Source organism: Hippoglossus hippoglossus, chromosome 22 (assembly GCF_009819705.1).
Source record: "Hippoglossus hippoglossus isolate fHipHip1 chromosome 22, fHipHip1.pri, whole genome shotgun sequence".
Lineage (NCBI taxonomy): Eukaryota > Metazoa > Chordata > Actinopteri > Pleuronectiformes > Pleuronectidae > Hippoglossus > Hippoglossus hippoglossus.
In genome coordinates, this window is record NC_047172.1 from 25,896,973 (window position 1) to 25,909,699 (window position 12,727).

The 12,727-nt window shown below is 41.8% G+C and overlaps 1 protein-coding gene across 1 annotated transcript in view; it reads left to right on the plus strand.

Moving 5' to 3' along the window:
• syne3 (spectrin repeat containing, nuclear envelope family member 3) overlaps nucleotides 1-12,727 on the plus strand; it is a 76,260-nt gene that overhangs the window by 38,672 nt on the left and 24,861 nt on the right. Inside the window, 7 exon segments of the mRNA XM_034577102.1 lie at nucleotides 1,366-1,502; nucleotides 7,659-7,713; nucleotides 7,715-7,756; nucleotides 7,758-7,799; nucleotides 7,801-7,827; nucleotides 7,829-7,837; nucleotides 8,484-8,666. Of these exon segments, the coding sequence (XP_034432993.1) occupies nucleotides 1,366-1,502; nucleotides 7,659-7,713; nucleotides 7,715-7,756; nucleotides 7,758-7,799; nucleotides 7,801-7,827; nucleotides 7,829-7,837; nucleotides 8,484-8,666 (495 nt within the window).

A 12,727-nucleotide genomic window follows, 5' to 3' on the forward strand; every position in this document is an offset into this window, starting at 1 on the left:
CCTCGACAGCCAGGTGCTCCTGCCCAGAGATAATGATTCAGTTTCCTGGAGGATATTACACCAGCTCATGAGCCGTCTCCATGAGTTCACTGATGTCCTGGCCTGTAAGAAGCAACTCACGCTGTCCTCCTTGAAGCCAGTCATGGAGCACATCAACAGTAATACTCAAACATCAAGAAAGAGACAGCACCCTCCCCAAACAAATAAAGCAGGTAATACGAGAAGACCTGCAACAGCTAAGGTACACAGAGGAAATGAAAAGGGTGCTAACATCTCATGTTTTGTGGATCCTCGGTTTAAGGGAATCTTTGCTGAGAATCTTGATGACACAGTGAAGGCATGCATGGATGAAGCTGTGATACTTGCACCAAAAGAACCTCCACACACAGATCAGCTTCCAGCAGCCACCACACAAGGTGATGACAATGGAGAGAGGAGGAGTAGCACCCCTTCCATCACAGAGAAGAAAGGCACAAGTCTATCTGGATTCTTGCAGCAAATCAACAATGAAAGACAGAACAGAGCAGCAACAGCAAATCCATCTCCATCATCTCAAGAGTGTAGATTCTGAGGTGAAACTGTACTTGTCCTGGCCACTCCTTTCCGAAGTGGCCAGAAAGTTCATGTGCATCCCGGCTAGAAGTATGTCTTCTGTAAGGGTCTTCAGTTCGAGTGGCCACATCTTATCCCCTCAGAGGTCAAGACTGACTGAAAACTGAAGGGTAGGCTTACCTGTTTTATTTGCAGGACCAAAATAATGTGTGTAAAATGCAAAAAAAACATTCAATTAAAAAAATGCTTGTGTATCTTTTTCTTTCTGTAGTATCAATAATCTTGAAAAACGTAAAACTGCAACAATCAAAGCAAGGAGAACTGCTACCAATATCTTGGTCTCCAAAACATCAAGCACAGTTCCAAGGACAATTTTGTCCCCCTTTTCTATTCTTTCTTTTTGTTTACTTAGTTTTATGTGAAGTCCAATATGTTCTTTAGTTTTCTTCTCTTTCTGTTACAAATTACCAGAAAATGTCCCCCTGCTTTTTCTTACGCAGCCGCTACAACCCCCCTAAAACAACAAACAAAAAAAATTAATAACAAGGTATGAACCAAACCGTGGCTCAAAAACCGAGGTCCGAACCAAACCCCAGATTCGGCGTGTCCTTACAGCCCTAGTCACCCGCGTGTCTCGAACTGAGACTAGTCAGGACTGTGGTTTCGGTTTTGGTTCGAGAATCGTTACAGCCCTGATATATATATGATATGATACTATAAGTGGTATAATTGGTGGACTTGACGGATTGTCGGGCTTGAGTGTAAATCTGCTATTGTGGCTTAAATTTGATTTACTTGTGTTGTATGTTGCAGGGTGTGAAGAATACTCTGGCAAGGGAAGAGTCCCAAGTGGAACTTCTCAAAAGCCAGCTCAAGGAGCTCTTTAAGTTCTCAGTGGACTCACGGCAAGTTTCTGAGGATGTCCTGGCCGTTGTCAAAGAGCATCAGAGGTATGTGACAGAAAGCCTACCACTATCTTAAAACTCAGAAAGATATCACATGTAGGCCACATAAGAACTGCAAAGTCCTTTTAAACTTACCTGCATTACCAAATGTTTGGATCTGCCTCAGGACAGTTTCCATTTATTTCCTCCAATTGCATTTACTGAGAATAATCTCTTCTTAACTGTTCCTAAATGACATTGGGGCAGTTGTGGCTCAGGTAGAGAGGGTCATCGACTAACCAAGAGGTTGGTGATTCAATTTCCAGCACCTCCAGTCTGCATTTGGAAGTGTCCTTGGGCAAGTTTCTGAGCCCCAAATAGCCCTCAATGGTTGTGTCGACAGTGTATGAATGTTGTGGGTCAGAAACAACACTGCATATAGAAGCGCTGTCTGTGTCAATGGGTGAATGCGACTTCTACTGTAAAGCCCTTTAAGTGGTTGATAATACAATCCATTTAACATTTACATTGATTGTTTAACTTTAGAACAGTCTTTGGGATCTACTGGCCCACAGGCTGTATATGGCCCACTAGACCATTTGATCTGGCCACCGAAACATTTCATAAATGACGAGTGTAATTCCTTTTTGTTGAGAGACAATTAAGTGTAGCTATTTTGTGGGGACGTGTTCACAGTGATGAAAAAGACCAATCTTGAGCTGGAAACATGCTTGAAAATAGTTTGTTTTGCAGTCAGTGGCACCGGGAGAATTTTACTATTCAGGAGAACAGAAAGATAAATGGACTTAGTCAAATACGATTAAGAAAGATGGTCTATAATGGTCTGTATTTATGTAGAACTTTTCTAGTCTTAATGACCAATCAAAGCGCTTCACAGTACAGTTTTGCAATTCAAACACATTCATACAGTGCATCTGTGTGCAGCAATATCTCTTTTATACATCACTTAGACACTGTTGGCCGTAAATTTGGGGTTCATTATCTTGCCCAAGGACCCTTTGGCATACAGAATGCAGGAGACTGGGATTGAACCACTGACCTTCTGGTTAAAAGTTGGCCTGCTATACCTCCTGAGCCACAACTTCCCCACAAAATTAAAGATTAAAAGGGCTTCAACAAAGTGCTGGTCCTTATGGTCCTAAACACACCTCAAGAGGCTCAAGCTCACAGATATAACATTTTTTGATAAGGAAGAGGATTCTAAAATGTCCTAACAAGAAGGAAAAGACTTTTTCTGGCCAAAAGAGCCATACAAATTGTCACATTTACCAAAGGCAAGGATTAAAGTTCTCTGTTCTTATGATGGAGTTCAATCAATTAGAGTTAGAGCACCTAAATTGACAGAAAACCTGAAAATACTGAGTATATGCAGAGAGTATACACCATATTAACTCTAATATAACCATTCTTTTCTGAAAAATAGATTTAAAATTAAGTCCTTACATTTTAAGTTGAGACAATTGCATGTTCATTCATTAAAACAGATATTTTTGAATGGAGAGAGCACCAGTGTTGTGAATTGTTTATTTAGTGTTATTACGTGGCTAGGCTAGCAAGTTTTTTCTAGTCCAATCTATACGGACTCTGTTTGGTTTGTGGAATGTTTTGTTAGTCCAGTTAAACCTGCAGGAGTTTCTGAAGGCTGCTGTCAAATGTTCGTCTGCTTAGCCATCACAAATGATGAGCTCAACAACACTAACCAGGGCTCCAGACTAACTTTTACCACTAGTAGCACTGGTGCTCCTTACGGAAAATGTTTGCACCAGCACAAAATCTAGGCACTTACAACACATTCATATTTTTTTCCCCATCTTAACTGTTTTACTGATAAATGTTTTGGTAATAAATAGACAATTTACAAAATACAGAAATATGCTTGTGTCAAGCAATGTTGCTACCAGGTCTCCAAGAAAGAGCCAGTGATAAACAATTCAGGTTTCAACATCTTTTATTTGGCTCACAGGAGCAAACATAAATTAAAATACAACATCAATTGTCCAGCAGTTTCTGCTGGGGTCATGGCAGCTCTCTGTCCTGTCTCTTCCCTCTCTCCCCATGGCAGCTCTCTGTCCTGTCTCTTCCCTCTCTCCCCATGGCAGCTCTCTGTCCTGTCTCTTCCCTCTCTCCCCATGGCAGCTCTCTGTCCTGTCTCTTCCCTCTCTCCCCATGGCAGCTCTCCTGCTGCCTTTATAAACCAGGGAGAGTAATTGGCTAACTTGACTCAGCTGTGCTAAATACCTCTCCCTGGTTCAGCTGGAAGTGCTCTCCTAACTACCTCCTTGCCCACAATGCTGTATTATTTTAAAGTCACAAAGTGAGGTAGTGCTTTAAGAGGTGCCTTAGGTGCTGAGAAAAAGCTCATTAAGTTAAATGGTGCTTTTTAAAACATTAACATAAACATTAGTTATGTATGTGGTCAGCTCATTACTGTTATCACAGCACAACCAAACAAGTAAACAAGGAATTTCCTTTTACAGAATGCTTCTCCTTCCCCTCCCTTTATTCTTATTTATTCTAATCAGGTCCTCCACTGTGTCCACATGCAGGGACCCTCTGACATCAGGTTAAGTACACCCTTTCAAAGAGCAATGAACTTTTAATTCTTAAGAACATTCAGTCTGACATTTGAATTAGAATAAAAAATATTATAATATCCTCAATAAATAAAACATAAATAAAATAAACCACACACAACCAAAACAATATATAAATGGACTCTGGCTCTATAAAATTGCTCTTGAATAAATATTAAACATTTGGCACAGGGTTTATGTAACCAGCTCGGCAAACAGAATGGGATTGTTATGATTTAGATGAGAAACATACGATCATGTATTTAGTTATTGATTGATGGTGTTTCATCATGAATCCAGATCGCTACGGTCACTTTAACACTGAGTCCTGGCTGTGAAGACACCAAGTAAACTTCATTACTGATCAGGTCCTAATAACTTGTGATTGGTGTTTTTTAGTTATAGTGAGTGCAGGTCAGCAGGAGTGTGTGTGTGTGTGTGTGTGTGTGTGTGTGTGTGTGTGCGTGTGTGTGTGCGTGCGTGCGTGCGTGCGTGCGTGCGTGCGTGCGTGCGTGCGTGCGTGCGTGCGTGCGCGCGCGCGCGCGCGCTCGCTCCCATTTTCCAGCTCACTCCTGGTATTTCACTTGATGGCCTATACCAGGGGTCTTCAACGTTTTTCCGGCCAAGGACCCCCCAAACTGATGGAGAGATAGAGCAGGGAATATAAAAAAATGTCTAATCAACCAGGGACCCCCTGTTGAAGACCTCTGGCCTATACGATGATGATTTTTGTTTTTTAAACTAGGGGCATATTTGCAAGTCGCACTGGTGCCCCTATTTATAACATTTTGTTGCACTATTTCCAAAAAACAATGGCAAAATAAATGGTCGCTGTCTGGAGCCCTGCTAAGTATAGATTTGAGAAATGTTGGACCAAGTGTCGTTCATAGTAAGTGAACTTGTAATGAGAGATAAAAAAAAAGCAATGCTGGACAGTGTGAACATGCCGTAACCTTGTACATCCTTAACCGGTATTTGCCCTGCTGGGCAATATCATCGGTGGGCCAGTGGACTATATGAGAGTGTGCTGTGCGTTTGTGTTACAGTGTTCCAATTTAACTGGTGATCATGCCTACTGTTGATCATTTTCCACTGATCCAGATTATGTTGGTAGCAGATTCCTAATTTTCATGAATCACACCTCTGTGCCTGTGAAATATGGTTACATATTGAAGGCCTCATCGAAAAAATGTTAACATTACCAGCTAATGTAAAATATCTATTTGTGTCAACAGCACCTACAGACAACAATAGAAAATATGTGGGCAAAAAACCCACCTAATACATGTCTCCATGTATTAATGCTTTGGCAGCTCATCATTTTGGGCTTTGCCTGTATTAACTTTGTTCACTCTGTCAGTAGTCAAACACCAGTTGTTGATGAAGGAAACACCCATGTTACAATGGAAATTGCTATTGTTTTACCATAGAGTATGAATATAATGGTCATTGCAATGCACAAACCTAACAAGCCATGTGACTTGTCATGTGAAAACACTCAATGGTTCCTCCCAGTGAAGCAATGGTTCCTCCCAAATGTACCCCTAGATCAGGGGTCGGCAACCTTTACTATCAAAAGAGAGCCATTTTGCCCCCTCTTCCACCAAATAACATTCATCTGGAGCCGCAAAACATATTTGATAACACAGCTTATAAAGTTTTATATATATAGTTTATATATAGTATGTGCCAGTTCACACTTAAAATGAACTAGTTCAATGTTCAGTTTATGCAGATGAAAATGAACTAGTCCAAGTTCCTAGTTAATTAAAAAAAATTTGGAACTAAGTTCATGTTTCTAAAAATGAACTAGTTCACGTTCTTTGTTCCATTTTATTGGGATGATATAGTGACAAACTTACGATCATGTGTTTAGTTATTAATCGATGGTGTTAGATCATGAGTCCTGACTGTGAGCGTCTCGTGTTGTACTGCGCACAAAATGTTGACGAGTCATTTTTCATGATGTTTAAATGCAGCCTCATAAACTCTGGAGCGAATCAAATAAACACTAAGTAAACGTCATGTGCTGATCAGGTCCTGATAACTAGTGATGTGGGTTTATTAGTTCAAGTGAGAGCAGAGTGGAGGAGAACACAGAAATACAGTTACAGCTGCTTTACTAACAAGACCTGTCTGACTGAACTGAAGAAGCCTCTTGGATGAGAGATGAAACGTTTCACTTAATCACATGATGTAGCCTCTATAATGAGCTTTAATTTGACATACACTGTCTGCACTGACTCTGAGGACACACAGTGGTGGAAACGTTGGAAATGATTAGTCAATAAAAACATATGGACCTATTTTCATACACCACGTCACACCAAATGTGACTGTGCCCATTTGGTATTTTGGTGAAAGGATGTACCTGTTGCATCTGGAAACAGGGAGAGCTTCAGATGTACTGGATGTGTTAGCAGTGGGGATTGATTTTGTCTCATTTTGATGAGGGCTGACTTTTTGAGTCTCAGAGAGAGAGAAAGAGAGGGGAAGGAGGGATGGGGGCATCACAAGGTAAATCGACACTATCTATCCCCCATTCCAAATAAATATTTTATTTCATAGGATAAACCTACTTAGGGAAGGACAAAAGTATAAAACTATGTCTGGTTATCCCCCCACTAACACACCCAGTAAATCAATATCAGTAACTCCCACAGGTAAAGAAACGTAGAGCGATGCAGACAGTCTGTGGTACTATGAGCACATTGCTCCTACGTGTCAGGTTGGTTATGTTCGACTCAAGCAGCTGACAAAGGTCAAGGAATTGATTGGTCAGTTAGTGGTTCTTTTATACGGGGTGATCTCTTTAAGTTTATCTCCAACTTAACCTGCTCCTAACCTAAGAGCATGGCAACCATAAGTTACCATAGTTATTTACCTTGATACGAAGTGAACGAGCTTCATAGCACCCTGAAGTAAACCTGAAGTTAAGCAAATAGCCGCAAATCCTGCTCTGTAGTACAGGCCTCTGCTATATATAGATTAGTTGTAGTAGTAGTAGTAGAAGTGGTGTGATGTGGCCCTCTGTCTCATTGACGATAGGAACAGCTTTGAGGCATGGCACAACTGTGTTGTAAATATAAACAGAAGGACACATCTTGGAAAGAATGTGTATACTTTTTGTTGTGTGTTGGTTATAATGTTCATCTTTTTTCTCCTGATTACCCAGAATTGGGGGAACAATTTTCAAAAGCCAAAAACCTTGTTCATTATTGTTCTGTGTTATTTGAGTAGATTTCGGTGAGATTCAATTTCCATTTTATATTTTCTTCTGTCTTTATGATTATATAGATATTTATATATATTCATGGGACATGCATATTCATGGGACATGCAGTATACATATTCTAACAGCCCTGGCTGTCCTGAAAAAAAAGATGATATAACTTGATTGTGCCTTACAGGGTTGAGGTCGTACAAGCATTAATACACAAGGAGACTAGGCGAACCAAAAATAGGGGGAAATGGCTGAGACTCCAGAGGGTTTAAATGGAATTGAATAGACAGGATTCATAAATTACTTAGTTTTGTTGTATACTCTACATAATATATATATAAAAATAAACACTTACTGCTTCTACAAGAATCTTGATTGAAAATCTGTTGTGTGCTTTTGTTGCAGTGTGAAATCTAGAGCAACCAGGCTATGTTCAGAGTTGCAGTCAGGACTGAGAAACACTCCTCCAGGACCCGCTGCTGGTCTACACCCAATGGAGCCACCATGGTCTCTCAGGTGTTGGAGGCATCTGCTGAGGTTACTGACCTTCTCCCATATTGCCATGATAGTCCAGAAACATAGAGGTAAAACACACAGACATCCTTCAGAAATATTTAAATTGTCTTCCTCATTCATGCAGAAAAAGTCCTCTTAACTTGAAATGTGTGTTCCAACATCAAGAAGTGTCACTTTCACAGATACTGTACAAAGTAATATTTTTCCTGTCTCAATCTACTGTTAAAATAATCAGTCCACTTTCATAACTAATGGTCCTTGTGCTAGTGTGGTGACACATTGTCAGCAGACACGCAGATGATTCATATTTAAGCCAAATGCTTAAAAAAATCTTACACTGCTGGTAGTTGAATGAGAGACATTGAATTCTGCAGTCACCGCTCTGGTTGACTTTTCTACAATCAGCATGCTGCCTGTAAACTGCCACATGGCTAACTAATTCTGAGGTAAACAAAGCTTATTTTAGTTGTTTCAGTGTGGCAGTACTATAGTGCAGTCAAAGTCTGTATGTAGTTCTGTATGAAATTCTATATGGAGAGATTGTCTGTAGTTGAACCGGAAACTGTGTGTGGGTAAGTATGTGAATTGGATCAAGAAGTTGCATTAGCAAGTGTATAATAATTCTGTAAGCACCTAATTCTAGTGTTTAGTTTAGTGTATAGTGTTACGGTATTTTTTAGTGCAACATTGTGAACATTTTGTCCCTTTTGTTAGCGCCTGCTGAAGGATGGTGTCCAGTTGCAGGAGCATTTCAGTCTGCTGCATGTGAAGGGAGACCTGCTGGACTCTGTGTTTGGTCATGAGAGGTCGGATGCTTTGCAGGGCGACCTGGGTGCTGCCATCAAAAACAGAGAGCTGCTGCACACTCAGCTGCTGCAGAGGAAGAGCAGATTACAGGTGCCAAAATGTTATTGTCTTTATTTGGTTTAAAGTGCGTCTTACTTTTAAATAGAAACATTACATACATACATATCATTTAGTTGACGCTTTTTTCAAATCAACTTCCAATAAGTGCATTGAACCATGAGGGTACAAACCGAGAACAGCAAGAATCATGTAAGTACATTAGCTTCACAAAAGCCAAACTACAAAGTGCTACATGAACTTACATGTAGCATATAAGTGCAACTTTTTTTTAATTACATTTTTTTATTATTAGACCATCATCTTCTTAGCCAAGGTGTCGTCGGAAAAAGATGTGTTTTTAGCCTGCAGATGGAAGATGTGAAGACTTTCTGTTGTTCTGATGTCAAAGGGCTCGTTCCACCATTTGGGAGCCAGGACAGCAAACAGTCATGATTTTGATGAGTGACTAGATGTCCCTCGCAGTGAGGGAGCAGCAAGCCGAATGGCCAATGCAGAGCAGCGTAGACGTGCTGGGGTGTACGGTTTAACCATGTCCTGGATGTAGGCTGGGCCTAATCCATTTGGAGCACGGTACTCAAGCACTAGTGTCTTGAAGCAGATACGGGCAGCCACTAGTAACCAGTGAAGGGAGCGGAGTAGTGGTGTAGTGTGAGAGAACTTAGGTAGGTTGAAGACCAGTTGAGCTGCCACATTCTGGATGAGCTGCAGAGGTCGGATGGCGCCAGCAGGCAGAACAGCCAGGAGGGAGTTGCAGTACTCTAGGCATTAGATGACAAGAGCCTGGACCAGAACCTGTGCTGCCTTCTGAGTGAAAAGCGTTGTTGCAGCAATGCTGTAGGTTGGGAGAGTTGACTGTCGAACTGTAAACCCCTATCTCTTCCCTCTCTCCCATGCACTCACATAGGGCTACATACATGCACAAACACATAGAAACATGCATCCCTCAGATTTTAACTGTAAAGAGTAAGGTTAGGTTGTCTGTCTCGGTGTTACAAACACTCTGTTGCACATCACTTGTTGGAGCTTGGCACTCTACGTTTGGAAGACTGCGCTATATCACACCTTGCTCAGTTGTTTACCATGGAGCAGTGATCCGCTTACACTCCAGATTAAACTTCAGCACGTTGTGGTGACTTTGTTTTGTTTAGCTCTTTTAGCTGTCTCCTAGTCTGTGTGGCGTGCAGGTGGGTCTGCGGCATTGCAGGGCTCCTGGATGAGCTGACAATTGCTTGCGGGAACCCTTGTGTTAACCCTTGTGTTACTCAGTGGCCAGCCTCTGTTTCCAGTGACGTCTGTGACCCTTAATGAGAACCCAGTTCCCAGGTTTCAGGTTATGGAGGTCTGCTTGGCTGCAGATGGCAGGTCACTTTTCACCTGTGAATGCAAAGTAGCAGACAGGTTACCCTCGTGGTTGAATGCACTTTTTGTTAGTCGCTTTGGATAAAAGCATCAGTTAAATGATATGTAATGTAATATGTTGAGGTTAACACAATATGTTAGCATAGCATCTTCACATGCTGTTGTGGTTGGAGGTAGGTGTCTAACTGGCCCTACCCCTGTCTGAGGGGGTCTACCAAATAAGATTTCAAATGGACTGAGACCCTATTTATTTCTAACTCACGTGCACATGTGCAAATGCTACCAGTGAGAGTGCTTTAACCCAAGTGGGATTGGTTTCATCACAAAATATTGCAAGTTTTGCTTTTATGGGGCCATTTTCTATTTCAACAGCACCTGCCCTCTGTGGGGTAATGAGAGCAGTGATGACATGTCAAACCCAAGATAGTCACACTTCTCTCAGGGCTTACAAATCCTGATCTGATGCAACAATTGCAACAGAATCTAGTTTCCATTTGAAAAAAGCGACTGGACACAATTTACCCCCATGTTTTTGTGTCAAAACAGATGTCATGTTGCTCTCTTTTTGTTCCACAAACTGAACAAAGGGTATATCAAGCTTTGGCAGTCCCAATGTGGGCGGACTGCAAGGAGGTCTTTAGGTCAGCAAAGGCTTTGTCAGCTTCATCAGTCCTGGTCAGTTTGCCGTGCGCACGGAGATTATTACCATGAATCATGGAAGAGAGGGGTGGGTCTCTTTCTGAATAATTTGGAATCCACTGTCTGCAGTATGACATCATTCCTAGGAAGCTCATCGTTTGTTTCTTAGTGGTTGGTTTTGGCACTGATGAATTGACTGAATGCAGTTTGGAGATTTGTTGTGATCACATATCCAAGAATTCCTTTACCAACACTATTGTTTCTGATTTGCATGCTTCACCCAATGGATTATATATCATGAAATCGTTGACGTATTGCAGCAAAACAGAACCTAATGGTAAATGGACATTTTGCAAGCACACTGTGAATAACTCCAGAATTTTCGGAATAGCCCTGTGGACACTGAGTTGTTTTGTTTTGTGTGGCCTTTCCCGTTGAAGAGATAGCAAACCAATACGTACTGTGAGCATGGACAGGAACTGTCAAAAATGCATTTCTGTCAATGACAGAAAAATGAGTGGCATCAGATGGAATTTCTGACAAAATGGTGTGAGGGTTTGAAACTTGTGGTGCACACTGGCAGATTGCAGCATTTACCGCTTGCAAATCCAGCACCAAACATTGACCCTCATCTCTTCTTAACAGGAAATATGGGTGTTCTGACGGGGGAGTCATGGCAGGAAATTATAAGTGAAGCCTTCAAAGTGAATCAAACACTGGTCTGCTGCCATCAAGCGCTTTCTGTTTCAGAGGATATTGTTTCATACAAGGCCTGTAGTCACATTTAGGATGAGCCCAATGTCATATTTATGACACGCCCACAAATGGAATGGGGTATACTGGGATGGAATCACTCTTCTCACTCCACCCTCTCCTTCCAATCCCACATCAAATCCGTCACTAAATCCACCTTCTTTCACCTCAAACACATCTCCAGACTCCGGCCCTCACTCCCTGACTCCGTTGCAGAAACCCTCATTCATGCCTTCATCACCTCCTGCCTGGATTACTGTAATGGAGTCCTGTCCGGTGTACCAGACGCTGTCCTGAACAGACTTCAGTATGTCTTTGAAAGACGCTATATAAATTTAAGCTATTATTATTACTGTCGTACAGCATCTCTCACCACCTTGCAAAACTTGTACTCTTGGACTCTTTAAACCTGGCCCTGTTCCCACTCCTAAATGCCTTCTCCCTCTCCAACCTCAACTGTCTGAGTTAGGCTGTGAGGGTGTGGAGGTGAGGGGGCTGGGAGAGCACCTCACCTGCACCACAGAGGATCAGTCAGCACAGGTGAGAGCTGTTAGCTGATTGATCCTCACGTTTAAAAGGCAGCAACTGAGCTGCTTCACAAAAACTGAGAGACACAGACAGGCACACACATGAGAGACACTCAGGAGACACTCTCAGACACTCAGGACCGAGCACACGGATGCACGGAGGACTGAGAGACAGAAACACACACAGAAGGAGAGACTCTGGAAAGGAGTGAGCTGTAAAGCTAGACCCTTTAAGTTATGTTTGGTCACGTGTGTGTGGTGTGAATAAAACGTGCGGAAAAGGCAACAGTTGTGTCTCTGGCTGTGTGTGAAAGAGCCCATGGCATGGTCAACTACCACTAAGGGGTTTGCCATTTTGTAACTCTCCCTGATAAGTGATGAATACAGCAGTCACAGAGGCTGATGTAAGAAGTAGGGCTGGGTGATTATTTGAATTTCAATTACGATTATAGCTTCCAACGATTATGAAAACAAAGTAATCGACATAACATTTTCAGTATCCCACGTTTCATTTTGCAATGAGGCTCTTGTTTTGTCTTGCCTTATAATGCCAGGGCACACTGCCTACATGAGCTGTGCCGTGGTCCTGCTGTGTGTCGCAGCATTCCAGCATTTCTGGTAAAAAGACTTTATTTCCTCAAATAAAAGTCTGGCGATATTTACTTTCCCTCTGACCTGCGCTAACTTTACACATTAACATTAAACACCAACACTAACCAGAAGTTAATAGGACCCGTACAGGGTTTACTTTGTTTGTTTGATTCACTCTAGCGGTTATGAGACACATATTTACACACATTGAAAAAGGTTTTG